The following is a 19,202-nucleotide window of genomic DNA, read 5'->3' as shown; positions in this document are numbered from 1 at the left end:
TAAGAACTATTTTATTCCTACATTTGCTTATTTTGACAGGAACATTTCCAAAACGTTCGTTATAAGCGATCGAATATGGCCCTTTTTCAGTCATTTTGCTCCACATTTCTTATTTTACAAAGTGTATATCTCTCTGAAAAAGCGTTACTATTGTTATCTGTTTATTTTGGGAGAAATATTACTTGAACGGCTTGTACAACTGGTCGATTCCCCCTTCCTTAGGCATTTATTATAATGAAAACACACAAAAGACCACAAGCCTTTACATTCTTTTATATATTTATTACATGTTTTAAAACTTCATAAACTCAGGAAAAGATTAACAACGTTTCTTATTGCTTCGATACATTTTTTTCCTAAACTTAAATGTCACATTCCAGCCAGAAATAATTATAGAAAATATGTTGATAGAACAAAGGATGACAACCCACCACGCACATTTCGTGCATTCTAATTTTGAATCAATGTCTTTGACAATTTCTAACGCCCCATAATTTGCTACCCTACACGTGCACATCAACTTGCCTAACTTTACTTCACATATATAGCCTCACTGTTTCAGGAAATGTGTATAATTCACAATTAAATTCAGATCTCAAATATATAAGAGAATGTTCTAGATCTAGTTGACTATACTAAAAAGAATCATCTTAGGCTGTTGAAAATCTAGTTGTAAAATAATCATGTTAGACTGTTGTAGACCTAGTTGACTCGACCAAAAACAACCTTAGTAAGCTGTTCTAGATCTAGTCTACTAGACTAAAAGCAAGTACAAAATGTTTTTTAAAAACTTGACAACGCGTATTCAATACATTTGTCTTTGCTAATTACTAGTACTTGAATCATGAAAACTTGAATTGTATGTTGCGTTAAAGTATATATACTTTAACGCAACATACAATACTATAGCCTCCGTAGCAGGCTTATAGAACTGGGGGTTTGGTGGTCTTAGGCTGTTTTCTGATTAGCCCAGTTACGGAGGTAATTCAACCAGGCCGGCTATGTTGGATGTATGCAATCAGAAAATAGCACATAAAAGCTCCCAAAGACCATGAAGACCCCCAAACCCCCAGTTTTTGGCATGCTATGGAGGCTAACAATACTACAGGTTTTACACGACATCTCATACAGGTTTAGCGGTCTCACTGCTATACTCAGCACCTCCACCAGATGGCGTTACAGTAACGGTAGGCTCCTGGGACCCATACAGACGCGTTAGCTTGGCCTGAGTGACGGTGGTGTTGAGTGGAGGCTTGTAAGAAAAGTGGGCCAGACCAAATCCTACGAGGGACAGCGTTTGCCAAATAAGAGCCACCATGAGGAATTTGTATGCCATGGCCTCCTTGTCGTAGATCCAACAGGAACCGCGTTCTCCGCATTTTTCTTGCCACAGAAGACAGGTGTCGTCGATGATTTTGCCAAAGATTATTGGACCAGGGATGCTACCTGCAGTGTACATAAGAATAGAGAGTGAGTTTTACTTCTGTTTGGTAGGTTGGTATGTTGATGTTGTGACTCTGTAGAAGGATACAATTGTACAGGCTTTAAGTATAACACACATTTAAACATACCTGTCCTTGGTGCTGAACACTATCAATGTACATGAAAACATATCTGTCCTTGGTGCTGAACACTATCTACAGACAGGTGAACATGTCTGTCCTTGGTGCTGAACACTATCCACACACAGGTGAACATACCTGTCCTTGGTGCTGAACACTATCAATGTACATGAAAACATGTCTGTCCTTGGTGCTGAACACTATCTACAGACAGGTGAACATGCCTGTCCTTGGTGCTGAACACTATCCACACACAGGTGAACATGTCTGTCCTTGGTGCTGAACACTATCTACAGACAGGTGAACAAGCCTGTCCTTGGTGCTGAACACTATCCACACACAGGTGAACATACCTGTCCTTGGTGCTGAACACTATCTACAGACAGGTGTACATGCCTGTCCTTGTTGTTTATGTGTGTTTGTTGTTTATGTGTGTTGTTGTTTATGTGTGTTTTTGTTAATGTGTGTGTTACTTACCAAGAAACCGCAGTATGATGGTTTGGACTCCCAGCGCCAGGGACCGTTGACTCTCCGGAACACACCTAGAATAAAACGGTATAAACCACAGGTTAACTGTGTATGGAGTACAGCAACCAAGTGTTTCAATGGTTTTACTGAAGTACCATCTGGTATTGAACTACAGTCATGTACTGTCCTTGGTGCTGAACTAAATATGTACATAAGACATGGGCATGGAATGAGTCCTTCCCACACCACATGTATAGGGCAGTTCCAATCTGCATGTCTCTGGCTATTAGAACATACAACATATTTCCTATCTTTCTTTTTTTCTTTCTTTATTCGAATTGCAATGGCAATACACATGGAGCAGTAGGCAGAAATTCAGTTGATGCTGTACTCCACACATTACACACAGCGATTATATACAAGCAAAATACTCTTTCTCTCTCTCTCTCTCTCTCTCTCTCTCTCTCTCTCTCTCTCTCTCTCTCTCTCTCCCTCTCTCTCTGTATCATCAATACATAAATACAATGTAGCTGTACAATTAAAACAGTGGTCAAGCAAAAGACTACAGCATAAATGGTCATCAGATGCTTTTTGCTTACTCTCTTCAAAGCAATGAGGCTATGGGCGTCTCTGACTGACCAAGGTAGTGATGTTGTGTGAGCACGTCGGCAGAACGTCCTGCACCTGCGCGAAACCCATAGTGTATTATACATAGCACTTCGGTAGAACGTCTCATATAAGGTCATATTCGTGCATATAAGGTTAACATCTCGTCTGTAGTTTCCAAATGTTATGTAGGAAAAGATATCCTTTGCAACAGGCAAAATTCTGATGCAACATTGACCAAAAATCCACCGAAAATCATGAAAATACGGGGTTCTGCGCAGGCGCAGTACGTTCTGCCGACGTGCTGATTTGTCTGTAAATATAGACTTCTGCACGTTTGTTTTTCTCTTATTTTTTTGATTTAACTTATGTACCTGTATTTATTTTATGAACTCTTTGTTCATTATGTACAGATTTGTTTATTTGTATTTACGATCTGCTATGAGTTCACTTATTTGTTCACCATTATTGTATATAGCCTACCTTTATTTGTGTTCATATTTTGTTTGGATTCTGTTATCTGTACCTTTGATCGTCTTTTGTCTATGTATAATTTATTGAATCGGTGTCATATAAGCCCACACGGGCTGGGCGCGGGATAGCGCACGACACGGAAATAAAGCATCATTCATTCATTCATTCATTCATTCATTCATTCATTCATTCATTCATTCATTCATTCATTCATTCATTCATTCATTCATTCATTCATTCATTCATTCATTCATTCATTTCATTCATTCATTCATTCATTCATTCATTCATTCATTCATTCATTCATTCATTCATTCATTCATTCATTCATTCATTCATTCATTCATTCATTCATTCATTCATTCATTCATTCATTCATTCATTCATTCATTCATTCATTCATTCATTCATATAGACATGTCACCTGACCTGAGAGTAGCCCCAGTGGCTGCTGGGATTTCCAAGATGGTGACGACCATGAGGAGGAAGAACAGGAAGAGGAAGAGTGACATTCTGCCGCAGGCTGGGGAGGGGCAGGGCTGCTCGTACACGTCCTGACTCCCACCCGACACGGCAGCAGACACACAGCTACAGTTGGTGTACCGCTAACATGGCGAGAGAATAACCAAAAATCGGTGTTATATCAATCAATCAATCAACTTTATTGCTCAACAACTGTAGCTGGCACAGTGTATGGCAAAGAAACAACAATGGTACATACACAAAACAATACTAAAATATGATTCTAACGGGCTAATCTATTGTGTTTTCTTAGAAGGAGTATAATAACATTCTGTAATTCAGGGGATATATCAGCTATTTACAATATGGTGTCGCTTTTGTAGTGATTCAAATATGAATTTTCCAATGTACACTGATAACTGTCCTGAGTAGGACATGAAAGGAGCATATTAAAGATATCTGATTTTGAGTGAGGTAGCGTAATATTAGTTTTGGAAGCTATGGATTGCATCAACTTTTGTCTGTTTTCTTCATATGTTGGACATGACATCATAAAGTGAAATTCGTCTTCAATACCCTCCTTGCAGAATGGAACACTGCACAAAATACATTCTCTACATACACCTTGGAGCATGCATAGATTTTCTGTTTCTTCACTTGTGTGAGTGTGAACCATAACGCAAGCTTCAAGGTCTATTCAAAGATAGCTAGCCAAGGATTGTGTGCAGTGGTGAGCTCAAATGGGTTGCTTATTTGTTTTTGAGGAGGATACAAAACAGGTAGTAGAGATTGCCTCTGCAAGTTGTCTCCGTCCACCAAAATATACTAAAATGAAGACTACAGAATAAGAATTAGCATTGTGAATGACTATCAAAAGATGATTGATGTAATTCATATCATGAAGGGCTCCTACATATCACTGGCCTTACCACAAATGTTACCACAACTACAGAAAAACACATTTTTCTCCACCTTTATGCCGTTGACATCAGTACTCTCTCCAGCACAACCAGCAAAAACAAGGGGAGAAATACTGGATGTTGTCTGCTCCACAGGTAGGCACCAGGAATGCCGTCTTGCAGTTACAGTCGGAATTGCAGGTGTCTGTCAGATTTGTCGTCATCGGTCTCTGATTGGTCAAGCTGCAACATAAAAAGTAAAGGACTGAACATCATCAACACACATGTAAAATGTCTGTCCTTGGTGCTGAACACCATCCACACACATGTAAAATGCCTGTCCTTGGTGTTGAACACTATCCACACACAGGTGAACATGTCTGTCCTTGGTGCTGAACACTATCCACACACAGGTGAACATACCTATCCTTGGTGCTAAACACCATCCACACACAGGTGAACATGCCTGTCCTTGGTGCTGAACACTATCCACACACAGGTGAACATGCCTGTCCTTGATGCTGAACACTATCCACACACAGGTGAACATGCCTGTCCTTGGTGCTGAACACTATCCACACACAAGTAAACATACCTGTAATTTGTGCTGAACGCCATCCACACACATGTAAACATGCCTGTACTTGGTGCTAAACACTACCCACACACATGTGAACATGCCTGTCCTTGGTGCTGAACACTATCCACACACAGGTGAACATGCCTGTCCTTGGTGCTGAACACCATCCACACACATGTAAAAAAACGTCTTTGGTGCTGAGCACTATATTCCTTTCCTTGGTGCTGAACAAGATCCACACACAGGTGAACATGCCTGTCCTTGGTGCTGAACACTATCCACACACAGGTAAATGCACCTGTTCTACTACTGCTAATTACAGACTATAATTACATAAAAGGTCACTAACTTGTTTTGATAAGCGACTGTGACTCCAGCGAAGGGCATGTCAGGACAGCTCAGTAGCAAAGCGAAGTCCAGGCAGAAACCCAGCGCTCCCCCCACCATGACCAGCTTGATCATCCCCCGACACTTCAGCTTCAACTTCTTCATCAGGAGACCGCCGAGCACCGATCCAACCGCCGCGCCGGGGACAATTGCAAAACCTAAGGAACAGATATCGACATCATATCGTTAAGAGAAACAGAGAACTGAAAGTGTACCTTCAATGGAAATGGAAACCTCGGCAACAGAAATGTTATCAACAAGTGTTACTAGGGGTTTGCAGTCACGTGACTATCACGTAAGTATTGTCCGCCATGTTTGATGGTTAAACCAGGTAAATTTGAACGTACCGGTCCTGCGTTAAAGCTGGATATTTCACGGTTTTCACTGGATGGTTGGCCAGTATGGCAACCTTACATACAATTGTAACAACATTATACATTTGCATTTAACGTTATACCTGAAGTATAAGAAAAAGAAAGGAAGGAAAAACACTTTAGCCTTACCAAACAGTGTGGAGGCCCACCCAGAGGGCTGCCCAAACTGCATCTGGACAAACTTCGGCCCGAAGGCGGCAAACGTTGCGGACAGGAACGCCTCAAAAGCGCCCCCGATGTTGATCAGCATGAAGGTTGGATTCCGCAGGAGGAGCAGGAGGGCTGTTGGAAAATCTCGCCAAGTCTTCCCTAGAAGTGACAAAATGATTAAAATTCGTATAATCCTTGCTGTAAATTCAACCTTGTCCTGCTGGACCCATATATATATGTTGCTCAAAAAAAAGTACCAACCATACCAACAAAATCTCGCCAAGTCTTCCCTAGAAGCGACGAAAATGATAAAATCCGTATAATTCTTGCTATAAATTCAGCCTTGTCCTGCTGGACCAAATATATGGGTTGCTCAAAAAAAGTACCAACCATATAGAGCCCTACATATATACGATTTCAGGGGTATTTCTCACGTGAACATATCATACTGCAGCGAAACGCACCGAAAAATGCCACAGCAGTGCACAAGATGTCAAGGGTGTATAACCTGATTAAGACATCAAATTATTGAAAAATATTGTGTAAAAAAAATGACAGCAAGGCAAGGATTCATATTTACTAGTTTGACACCGGTAAACGCTCTTTTACTGCCTCACAGTCATACTTACTTCTGTATCCATCGGTTAAAACAAAGATAAATCCGGTTTTCTTCCCTCAAGGTTTGAGAGCAGAAAATTTACAGTTTAACACTCAAAGAAGTGACGACTGCTCACCGAAGTCAGGAGTCGACACAATCTCTTCTCCGCCTTTCTGGTGGGCCTCAGATCGCTTCTTGGCATTGATCTCGGCAGCACCTTCGGAAAAGTCAAACAAGCTTGTAAATTTGCGTGTGAAGGCGGACATAGATTATCATTAGATAACAAGAAAATGAAATTCCACACCTCCATGAAGTATCTAAATATATATTTATTAAAGAATGTTTCGATCTTAGAGACTACATGTTAGAGAATAGTTAAACCTTTACTGTTACCGCATACTTATATTCTGTACATAGGATGACGTTATCCATACATGTACATGTATTTAGCTTTGTTAGATCTTTAGTTGTAGAAGACCATACTTGTTGTGTCAATTAAGTATCTCTGTATATTAGTCACTAATTCTATACATATTCTACTGCTCTTCCTCCCAGCCTGCAGTGAGACCATTTTGAGGTTTAAGTCAACTTCATTTCCTCTCAGTTTGAGAGGGCTTTTTTTGACCTCCAACTTGACCTTCCTGTCAGTCTGCAGTTACACCATTCCCCCCCTCACTTCCAGTGATTCTACTGTTACAGTATCAATGACTAACAGACACACATTGACAAGCAAACAAGACAATTAGGCATAGAAAACAAAACCTCCATGCATGGAGGTAATAAACGAGACAAGTTAGAATTATCTTATTGCAATCTTTCATTTCCATTAAGAAGTACAAGATTTTATATAATAAGAAGTACAAGATTTTATACAATATTATATAGAAGCAGATAGTTACCTGGTAGTTCTTTAGGATAGGCTGCCAGGGGTAGACTGACGGCCCAGGACATGGCTGCACACACGACAAACCCGATCCACCACGCACCCACCCACCGGGGGTCATCCGGGGTCAACTGGGACCTGCCCAGAAACATGAGAAGAGTAAAAAGATTGTTAAACCGGAATTCTTTACGATACATAAGGGTTAATGGAAAAAGCAGTCCAGTCCAGATTGGGGGTGGAAAAAGCAGTCCGGTCGTTTCTGATCGTAGTAGTGTCCCCTTGCAAAAACCAATAAAAGTGTGAGCAGTCTGACCAACCCATAATAATTACATGTATTATAATACATGTAATTATCAACCCAAACTCATAGCATACTGATACATGTATCTATGAGGCAAAATGTGATGTTGCTCACAGAAAATCGCTTCTTCGTTTTGTATCATAGGTTGGTTTTAGCTATTTATTGGTGGTACCAAAATATAAAGTACTTATGACTTGATTGTGGGCTATTTCAAATGCTTCAAATAATGACAAAGTGTGGTAAAACTTAAAAGAAATGGCAGTAAATGTCAATATCAGACAGATTTCCTCATGCAGAATACTTTTTCCCCACCCTGAAATTACAATGGATGCCTTAAAACATAACTGTACATTAGGCTATTTGACCACAAAAAGGTTCAGATTTACCCGTCGTTGCCCTTGTAGATGTCTGTGAAAGTGTCCAGAAGTTTCCCGCCAAAAAAGTAACCCGTGGCAGGACCGAAGAAGGCACATGCATAGAAAATACCTGCAAAACAAGATGGCGTCCAAGACACAAAGTGAAAAAATTGTCCTATTCATAGCAAATCGAAATTGTTACAACTTAGAATCCATAGCAAAGTAGCAAATCATATATCACAAATTTCTTATCAATGTTTTACATTGAGGCTATCATTTCAGTCTATAGGTATATCTCACATAGGTTTCCCAGCTTATGAGTACTGACATGTTAGTGCTGAAGAACTCTTAGAACGTACCAATGTACAACCCCGAATTCACTGTGTCGACGTTCTCATCCAGATAGGACACCCCTATGGTGTAGAGTGGTGTCGCCCCGAGTCCATGTATGAGTTGGGCTGAGTGGAAAGGCAGACACAAAGGACTATGCTTACAAATACATGTACCTACTAGCTATAAGTATACTAACTACTAAAGTGTTCAAGATTTTCAAGGAATTCCAGTTACAAAACTATTTGAAACATTGCTTCCTGTAAGTTACTTTCTTACTTACAATATATTCAATATACAAATTTAAAATGAATAATACTTAAGCATATAAATGAAGGTTTAACAATAGACATACAGGTAATGATATATTCAAGAATACTGTAACTTAAAAACAACTGTAACGTTATATATTTTCAAAATCTATCCCATTATTTCAACGTCTATCCAGTTGTTTGAGTAATTTTTCTTGAAAATAAACATGCTTTATATAACTTAAGTTACCTAAAACAAAGACATAAAAGTTGAACAGGTTGGTATTTTGAAAATCTATCCAGGTACTTTAAAATCTATCCAGTTACTTCAAAATCTATTCAGTTGCTTGAGTAACTGTTTTCTTGAAAATAATGTAGTACACCCACCTAAAACAAAGACATAGAAGTAGTTGGACAGGTTGGTGTTTTCTTCGCAGTCCGTGGTGGTTGTGTTCCCCCCCGTGGCACAAGTGTCCTCCACCCCCGCCCCGAACACGTACCTCCCCGTTACAAAATGCGGAATGGCGAAGGTCAGGGAACCGATTCCTAACACAAACACTCCCAGTGACAGCCATTTCGGTTTGCTGCCCCCTGTACTGGCGTGGTACGTCACAAATAACGCCAGGACAGAGTATGCTACATCGTAGCTGCCCTTGATGATGCCAAGGCTGAAGCTAGGAAGGTCGAAACGCTTCTCTATGGAGGTGATGCTAACGTTGACTAGTCCGTTCACACTGGTGCCTTGTATGAAGGCGAACAGACAGATGAAGAACAGGGCACCTTTGGAGTTGTTGAAGATCTGAAATAGGAAACAGCAAATACACACATTATACATACATCCATATATAACATCTGTGTCCATAATATCACCAGGGTCCATAATATCGCCACCTTGATAGTGTGCTTAAAGATATTTGTACTGCAACATACTTTTCGTATGCACTCCTTCACACATCAAATGTACATACCTAGGGTATGTTGCAGTAAAAATATCTTAAAGCACACTATTTCTAAAGGTGGCGATATTATGGACCCTGGTGATATTATGGACACAGATGTTATACATACATCCATATATAGCTTTCAGCTGCCTTCATGAGGATGCATTTCTACTCCTGACCACATGGTGGCGCTGTAACAAAGTGAATGCAGTCACAAAATTGACCGAGTCTTTCAACCCCTGCTGGCTGTGAAAAGAATCACTTGTAAGAAGACATCCCCAATAGCTATAATAACTAGAAATTATGGTATTTGCCATGTCTTTCTCACCTGTTTATATCATGTGACATTCTCATTATGAGGGGGTAATCATGGTCAGTAGTTGACAGTGGTAAATGACAGTGTCTTCTGACGCTGACAGTAGTATGTCAGCAATTGCCAGTAGCATGTCAGTACTGCCAAGACAGTAACTGTCAGTAAGAGATCAGTCAGAAGCTTCAGTAGTTGTCAGTTGCATTTAGTTGTGACAGTTAAGCTGCTTCACTGAATTGTGGCTGGAATGTGACTGTTAACAACTGATCGAAGTTACTGACAGTCAGTCTGTGTATCAGTAATGGTGGTTTCCTAAGGGGTATATATATCCTCTCTTTGTCACATACGTTTAGCTAGAATATTCCTTTATAATCAGTGACTCTTTTTGAAAGGTAGAAACATGAAGAAGAAGAGTCACTGCGATAAAGGAATATTCTACTAACTGATAATTCTACGTGACTGATGAACCTCTTCAACCACATACGTTTAGTTTTAAATAGAGATAGAGGTACTAGTAACCTGTAGCCATGGCGGACGGAACCCTCCCCATCCACACAGCAAGTCCTCTCCTTCTGCGGCATCTACTTCTACTGTCGGCTGGGAGTCAGGCTCGCCTTCAGCTTCTGTAGTCTTACTGGGGCTGGGCAACACAGGGCTTAAGGTCATTCCTGAGTTTTTAAATCATACACTACCAAAAATGCTTTTTCTTGTTTTTCTTATTTTCTCATGGGAAGAAAATTTTTCTTTGGGGGAGAATAATAAGAAAAAATAAGAAAAAATAAATTTTCTGTATACCTACATTCTTGCACCAAGAACAATTTTCTCATTTTTCTTGAGTGGAGATAATTTTTCTAAAATAGGCTTCTTTAAATCTTGATTTTTCTTCGGTGAAGAAATATTTCTAGAGGAGATTCTAACTTACAAGATTAGAATTCTTGTAATCTTGAAATTTCTTTAGTAAAGACAATATTTCTAGGGAAGATTCTAAGTTACAAGATTAAAATTCTTTTAATCTTAAAATTCCCTCAGAATTAGTTAAATTTTCTTATTTAATCTCCATGGAAGATTTCTTACTTACCTGATATCAAAGTGGTCAGATTTAAGATTTTTTTTCTTGTGTTTGTCAAAAAAATTTCTAGTTCATGTTACCGAGAATGATTGAAAAGGGTCATTCTTGTTTTTCTTAGCAATGTTTAAGAAAATACAAGAATGGTTCTTGTCTTTCTTGGGAAACACTGATTGAAAAAGCAAGAAATTTGATTATCGAAATCTATTATTAGAATAAAGCTCTGCTTAGTGTTTCTTTCTTAAGGTTTCTTGTTTTTCTTGACTAGAAAGCTTAAGAAAGATCATTCTTGTTTTTCTTGGCAACATTTAAGAAAATACAAGAATTAAGTTCTTATCTTTCTTGACAAATACTGATAAGAAAAAAACAAGAAAGTCTAATATAAAATTGATCTTTGATTAGGCTGAAGATATGGCTAGTATTATATTCTTAAACATTCTTGATTTTCTTCCCTAGAAAGTTTAAGAAAGACCATTCTTGTTTTTCTTAGCGACATTTAAGAAAATGCCAGAAAGTTTAAGAAAGATGATTCTTATTGTGCCTGGTAATGTTCAAGATGATGTAAGAACTTTTTTCTAGTTTTTTCTTGTCATGTGACCTTTTCTAAACCCCTGATTGGTTGATCAAATCCCAGAATGCAGTTAGGGGGTTTTGAACATAAGTCAGATGTGGGAGCCGCGCTGGTTACTTATTTTTGTCAGTTACTGACTCATGTCAGATTTGAAGTCAAAATGAAATCAAAAAGGACCTTGTGTACATGTGAAGCAATGGTGATCGTGGTCAGCTTGCTGAAGAAACCAACTTTGCAACAGAAAAAGCATGAAACCAAACAGATTGAAGGTAAGTGCGCCCCCCTCCCCACCTATAAGATCTGTTGACATTGTTTTTAGACTTCATAGCCCAAATATTGTTACAACGCCATTGGGGTTGATTTCAAAGTCAAATCATATATCTCTGGTGTATTGTATAGTAAAGTTTATTACAGTGCTTTATGATATAATTCTAAATTGTTTACTCCAAGTAATAAAATAGTATTTTAGCATCCTCTTTTGACTTGTTGCCTTCAGTGCTCGCATGCAAACTAACACAGGTCTTTCTTGTTGTTTTTCAGGTTTCCAAAGGGTGTGACTTTGCCAATTCTATAATGCGAAAACTGCAGTTTTTGCTGAATATGCTTCTGATCAGAATGTAATACGATCTGTATTCTGAAATCATAATGGCTTGTTAGTTACATCGTATAATATTTTGAAAGTTACTGTTAAACTGTTTCCATTCCAAGAATGTTGATGGACTGATTTTATATTTTTAATTAGATACATTGTACAAAAATCAATGTGATAATAAACATCTCTATACTGTCCAAATGCTTTTCAAAATAACATTTTGTTGCTATACATTATTGTCTGTTTTATATTTAGGTAGCACTATATACATTGTATTTCTTTTCTTGTGTACAGAATGGTTTTCTTGCTACAAGAACAGAGTCAGCTCATAGTTCAAGAAATCTTTTCTTGTGTACAGAATTGTTTTCTTGCCATAAGAAGAGTTAGATCTTAGTTCAAGAAATCTCTTCTTGTGGGCAGAATGGTTTTCTTGCTACAAGAACAGTTAGCTCTTAGTTCAAGAAATCTTTTCTTGTGGGGAGAATATTTTTCTTGCTACAAGAAGAGTTAGATCTTAGTTCAAGAAATCTTTTCTTGTGTACAGAATTGTTTTCTAGAAAACTTAGAAATTCTTACTGCAAGAATAATATTCTAAGGATATTTAGTTCAAGATACATAAGAAAAGAAATCTTACCACAAGAAAAATATGCTAAAATGCAGTTTCTTGAAATTCTTGTCTCATGGACAAGATTTTTTTCTTGGGTGAAGAATAATTTTCTCAGTGGAAGAAAAGTTTTCTTCTCTGAAGAAAAACAAGATTGGCATTTTTGGTAGTGTACATAATCTATTCCCTCAATCTCTCTCTTACTCCCTACATACACACAAAGACATGTACACACATATACACACAAAGACATGTACACATATATACACACACAAACACTGTACACACATATATTCACACACACACAGACACACATACGCATATGTACACACATAAATACACACAAAAATGTCACACAAATCGACACACATGCACACGCACACATACCTTAACACACACATGTAACAAACACACATGCACACACGCGTGCGCACCCACACATGCACACACACACAAGCACACACTTTCGATGAAGCAACAGTTGTTTCATACTTGTCCCTTTTCACACACAGTATCAGATCCCTGGCTACAGAACAAAATGGAATATGAATAGTTTGACCTTTCTAGCTGACTATAAAAAGCTGTCATCTGTTGCTGTAACACACACAGTTGTTAGACGGGTCACCAGACTTAAGAAATGACCGGGTCACTGAACAAAGTAACCTCGTACCTAGTCTATCGAGGTTGGAGTAGGCTGTCTTCGGGGCTCTAATAGTTTTCACCCGCCCAGCACAACAGACCGCCCGGTAGGAGTGTTACTCCTGTAGGAGCTTTGCTAAATAGAGTTTGGCACGCCGGGAGTTGATTTCGAGTTGAAAAACCTACCGGAGGAACCTAGCTCAGGCGGGCGGGGAAGAGCTCCTGCAGCCCCGAAGAAAAACCCACCCAACCACGGTGAACTGGATACCAGGTTATTAACATAGCAGCTCACTCACCGATACCGACTCCCCTCCAATGTCTCGTACTCTGGTGGAGTTAGCGCGAAGTTCATCTTAAGGGCGCAGACAAACGTGCAGCTGCGTAGACTTCCCCGTTCTTGGAATATTCTCAGACCCCAAAGCGTTTGGGTGCTGTCTTCATTCTAAACAGTTTGTAGTCTCAAGAACTGTTGTCCCGTACACCATTTTGGGTCTGATCCTTTTCTTCAGTCTACGTGTACGGGGGAACCAGTCGGACAACTATTCACTCACCACTAATTACATCAGACATCGTTCCCACACGAATGAACACAGTCAGATACAACAGGTATTATGTTAAGGGTCTTTGAATAAAACGCGTTGCGCCCTTTGCTCTTTAGCTTAGTTTCTACGCTTATCAATGAAAAGAAACAATCGGACAAGTCAGACTTTACTCCATGCACATACTTCTTTGTGACATTTTTAGTCCCAAAGATAAATATATCAGCACTGAGGAAAGGAGGGATAAATAGTTAACTGAAAACGTTCAAATAATGAAAAACAGACACACAAACAAACTGACAGACAAACAAACAAACAAACAAATCCATCTTCTTATGATAAATTGTAACCGATTCCATTCACCATTATTTTAATACCTTTTGAACATGGTCTTGCCAATATCTAATATAGCAATGAATAGCTAGCTTCTCTATAATCTTGGCACCTCTATACCATACCCGTTAACGCTGCCCGCACATAGTAAATGTACCGAATCATAATGTACACACAGAAACAAACAGCAACAAAAAAGGAACGCAAAAACACCATCCATAAAACATGTACAAAAATATACATAAAACTATGACTTACTCTATATGCAGCATATCTAAATCAACTTTGGACATACATGCCACCGATCTTGTGCCCTTGGGAAAGGCACTTTACACGACTTTCCTCACTTCGCTCAGGTGAAAATGAGTATTGTCCTGTCATGTATTTGTCCCATGTGTTGGTGGCGGCATTAATATAAGTTGATAAAACTTGAGTGTACCGTCACCACGTCTGGTGATTACATGTTGGAATTAAAATAAACTTTGGACATATATGATCCGGCGTTAAAGATTTTCTCTTGACCCAAGTCTCTATGTTCGTAATTTCCTTCAGTAACAACAATGAACGAAGGGAGTTCGTTGTCCCTAGATATTTTCAACAAGTGTTCAAATGTAAAGTAAAGAGATAATTAAACATATTATGTTCAAACAAGTCGCAAATTTAACACGCTGTGATTTCTTGACCCAAGTCTCTATGTTCGTAATTTCCTTCAATAACAACAGTGAACGAAGGGAGTTCGTTGTCCCTAAATATTTTAACAAGTGTCCAGTGGCGGTCGTGGTCTCATTCGGGAGATAATTTTCTGTGTGTACTCATTTGCATATTCGTGATCTCCCGAATGCGACCGCAGCCCCAATGGCACAGTAAAGAGATAATTAAACATTTTATGTTAAAATATGTCGAAAATTCGTTTTAAAACGCTGTGACTTCATACTGAGTATTTCCTTCTGAAGGTTTCTCGGCAGCGTCTTCGATAGGTTTATAGGAGAACATCGCTAGCGCAAAGAAAAGGACGGACACAGCCTTCACACCTAACGTCACGTACAGTATGTTGAGTGACATGGTACCGTTATCGTATAGCCAACACGAGCCTTCCACACCACAGCTAGTCTGGCGCAACAGACAAGTGTTGTCGATCACATACCCGATTAGAATTGGTCCCGGGATGCTCCCTGTGGCACACAACAGAAAAAATTTGTAACTAGAAGGGTATCATTTTCAAAGCAAATGCATGATGTTTAACTTCGGTCTGCTCTGTTAATTCTTACTCCAACACATACATGTACTAGTACATGTATATGGTGACAGGAGGCTAAGTGCCTACTATGAAATTGCAACTTTATGTAACCCAACACCAGTTACCATTGTGACAGACATCAACAAAAGAGGCCATTGGTCAGGTCAGAGGTTAGTGTTTGGAACAGAAGAAGAAATGGAGCAAAAACAATATGTTTTCCTTCGGTAAACATAACTAGAAATATTTGCAAAGCAAATGCATTATGTTTACGCATATGGTCTGCTCTGTTAATTCTTACTCGAACGCATTCACATAGTGGTCCGACAGGAGTCTATTATAAATCCCTCCTGCTATAAAATTGCAACATGATGTAACCCAACACCAGTTACCATGGTGAGAGACGGTCTGGTTCAGGCAATTGGTCAGGTCAGAGGTCAGTGTTTTGAACGGAAGAAGAAACAGGGGAAAAACAATATGCTTTCCTTCGGTAAACATAAAAAAGGCTTCAAATTATACTGAACTTCGGATTGAAACTCTTTCATTCAAAGTAAGTGGCTATACTGTGTAATGACTATCTTTAGTATACTATTAACTCACCCAAAAGCCTGGATAGCACATTTTCCAAGCCCAGCGCGAACGGTCTCTGACTGTCAGGAACACATCTAAGAAATTCAAATCGATCGTTAGTAGTATATCGTGGGTTTCAGTATATAGTGATATGATCTTTAGGAAATGTACTGGGAGTCTACATTCTATGTGTGCTTGTGTATTGTCTTGTCACTTTGAACTTGTTTGAAGTCACTGAAACACATTCAGAACGTTCCCCCGAACTGTTGGCTAAAGTTCGGGAGCATTCTGTAAAGTAAAGTAATGTAAAGTTGAGTTAAGTAAAGTAACGTAACGTAACGTAAAGAAAAGTAAACTTATGTTAAGTTGAGTAAAGTAACGTAACGTAAAGTAACGTAGCGCAAAGTTAAGTAAACTAATTAAAAGTAACGTAACGTAAGCAAAAGTAAAAACCAACCGCAGTGTAGCTCCTGTAGATGGTGCTGTGTTGCCAAAAGTAAAGACCATCATCAAGAAAAAAATGGCGATAAAGATCGGCAGTTTTTGACAACCAGACGGGCAGTTTCCCAGCGAGGCTTCCACCGGTCCTGCTGTTTGGTTGTGAGCGATACACGTGCAGTTGGTGTATTGCTGAAATGCAGTTTACAAAGCGGATACAAGAATTTAAAAATTGGGAGGTGGGCTTTCTCATGTTTACTGGTAGTTTCGTTTTACATGTATGCAGGTTTATTTCAAGACAGTCTTTTTATAGAAGAAGTTATATAGGAGCACTAAATCGTGCCTAGATGGGGTGGGGTCGTGTGGCGTAGCGGCAGAGTGCGCGACTCGGAACCTAGAGGTCCCGGGTTCGAGTCCTGACATGCCACCGATCTTGTGCCCTTGGGAAAGGCACTGAACACGACTTTCCTCACTTTGGTGATTACATGTTTGAATTTAAAAAAAAACATTTATATACGTATACATATACATATACATATACATATTCTTGTACTAGTCTTGTTGTAAACGCGCAAATGTTCGCTGAGCGCAGAATTAGAAGAAATCGTAGAAATCAGAACATTCTCTGCAAGAACACGCTTTGCCACCTCAACAGCAGAAAATCACCCTTTCTTCCTCAATAGTCCATCAGTCAAGAGAAAATTTCATGCTGACACTTTCTTCCCCAGAACCACTTCACTGTGGAACAAGCTTCCCCGTGAATGTTTCACCGCTAATTACAACCTCCAACAGTTTAAATCAAGGGTGAACAAATATCTGACCACGCAGTCATCACTGTAACCCAAAACATGTAAGTGGCTCTCACGAGCCTTGTTTTGAGGTGAATTCTGAAGTAAATAAAAAAAAAAAAAGAATATCACATAATCTGTATTCAGTTATGCTTATATGGTTACCATCTTCCCGTCAGCGTCTGGTGTTAGTTCCCCGGCACATCCCGCGTGACAGGGCGAGAAGTACTGCAGACTGTCCGCCCCGCAAGTCAGCTTCAGAAACTCCCCCTGGCAGTTGCAGTTTGCATTGCAGCTGTCCGTGAGATTTGACGCTGTCCATTCTTCTGTGTTGGGGCTGAACACAACAGCAAAATTATCGTATTTGCTTAATACAGGCTTCTGGAAGCGGCTGGAAAGAGGACAAATTGGCCCAATAGAGAGATAACATGCCAGGGAGTTGGTCCGCTAGAAAGTAAAGTTTGCCGCACTTGGTCGAGGCTAGGCTGAATACCATGGATTCCTAATTATGGTCACTAGATTTTCAATGTTTAGTCTTTTAATTTTACCATTGCCTCTACCCAATCAGCATTCAATGCATGGCACATACGGAAAAATCCATTGGTGTTCCCGCACAGAAAACAGTATCATTAACTGACCAATCAATGTGCAATTACTACGATGTTTTAGTCTATCAGCAGCATTTTCTACTAGCTTCTAGAGGTCGCTCTTAAATAGTTAATGTAAGATAATATTTTGGCAATATTACGGGGGTGCCATTCTCCTTTAATCCACACGATGGCGCTCTTGATACGCGGTGATTGCCTGACGTTTTATGTTTGTCTGTTTGTTTGTTTGTTTGTTTGTTTGCTTGTTTGTTTGCTTGTTTGTTTGTTTGTCTTCTGTTTCTTTCTATACGTACCTGTTTCCGTATGCCTGAGTGACGCCTGAGAACGGTACGTTTGGGCAGCGCAGAAGGAAGACCAGTAGACACGCCAGGGCACAGACCGCGAACACCACACACAGCCGCAGCATGCCTCTACAGGTCAGCTTCAACTTCTTCATCAGTGCGCCGCCCAGGAGAGAGCCCAGGGCCGCGCCGGGCACGATGGCAGCCCCTGTAAGTAAGGACACACTGTCTTAAATCCAATGCAGTTTTTAGCGCTTGGAAACACGTCTTGCAACTGTCTTGTGGGGTCGTGTGGCGTAGCGGCAGAGTACTCGACTCGGAACCAAGAGGTCCCGGGTTCGAGTCCTGACATGCCAACGATCTTGTGCCCTTGGGAAAGGCACTTTACACGACTTTCCTCACTTAGCTCAAGTAAAAATGAGTATTTCCCTGTGTTGGTGACGGTATAAAACAAGTTGATATAACTTGAGTGTGTCGTCACCATGTCCAGTCATGAAATGTTGGAATAAAAAAAATCTAAAAAGTCTTGTACGATTTACAGTATGGTTGAGAACTTTTTTTTTTTTGGAAATGGCCGAAAACTTCATGCGCGCGCGGATGTCATCCATATAATCAAATCAACATGGCCTTACCGAAACATTAGCAGATACGTTGGTTGTGTCAGAAATGCAGCTTCAAAATCACTCCTCAACCAGAAGAGGCTGTGGCCTTACCTGATAATATAGCCGCGCTGCCAGGAGACCGGTTGTACTGGTTCTCCACGTACTTCGGTCCGAAGGTGGAAAACCCGCCGACCAAGAACGACTCCGTGGCCCCGGCCAGGCACAGGAACATGAAGGTGGGGTTACACAGGAGGAGTTTCAGCGCTGACGGAAAATCCCTCCAACTCTTCCCTGTATAACAAGGGCATTAGATGTTATAATTGTACTCTCTATTACTCTCCAAGCAGAGGTGAGAGGGAGAGAACGTAGGATATTCCGACATGGCTAGCTAAGGAAGGCACATTT

General features: G+C 39.9%; 1 protein-coding gene and 1 pseudogene across 1 annotated transcript in view; both read right to left on the bottom strand.

The window, feature by feature from the left end:
- Positions 1 to 1,012: 1,012 nt before the first annotated feature.
- Positions 1,013 to 9,755, bottom strand: LOC109468445 (annotated as a pseudogene).
- A 4,916-nt stretch (positions 9,756 to 14,671) lies between these two features.
- Positions 14,672 to 19,202, bottom strand: part of LOC109468974 (solute carrier organic anion transporter family member 4A1-like) — a 10,520-nt gene continuing 5,989 nt past the window's right edge. The window contains exons 9-14 of the mRNA XM_019767353.1: positions 18,909 to 19,088; positions 18,208 to 18,403; positions 17,472 to 17,643; positions 16,538 to 16,710; positions 16,111 to 16,175; positions 14,672 to 15,448 (exon numbers count right to left, since the gene is read on the bottom strand). Coding sequence (XP_019622912.1) covers positions 15,189 to 15,448; positions 16,111 to 16,175; positions 16,538 to 16,710; positions 17,472 to 17,643; positions 18,208 to 18,403; positions 18,909 to 19,088 — 1,046 coding nt within the window. The 3' untranslated portion in view covers positions 14,672 to 15,188. The remainder of the gene's footprint in view (positions 15,449 to 16,110; positions 16,176 to 16,537; positions 16,711 to 17,471; positions 17,644 to 18,207; positions 18,404 to 18,908; positions 19,089 to 19,202) is intronic.

Source organism: Branchiostoma belcheri, unplaced genomic scaffold (genome assembly GCF_001625305.1).
Source record: "Branchiostoma belcheri isolate BF01 breed outbred unplaced genomic scaffold, Haploidv18h27 scaffold2, whole genome shotgun sequence".
In the NCBI taxonomy this organism is placed as follows: domain Eukaryota; kingdom Metazoa; phylum Chordata; class Leptocardii; order Amphioxiformes; family Branchiostomatidae; genus Branchiostoma; species Branchiostoma belcheri.
The sequence above is the reverse complement of the archived record's forward strand: the minus strand, read 5'-3'. Positions and strand labels throughout refer to the sequence as shown.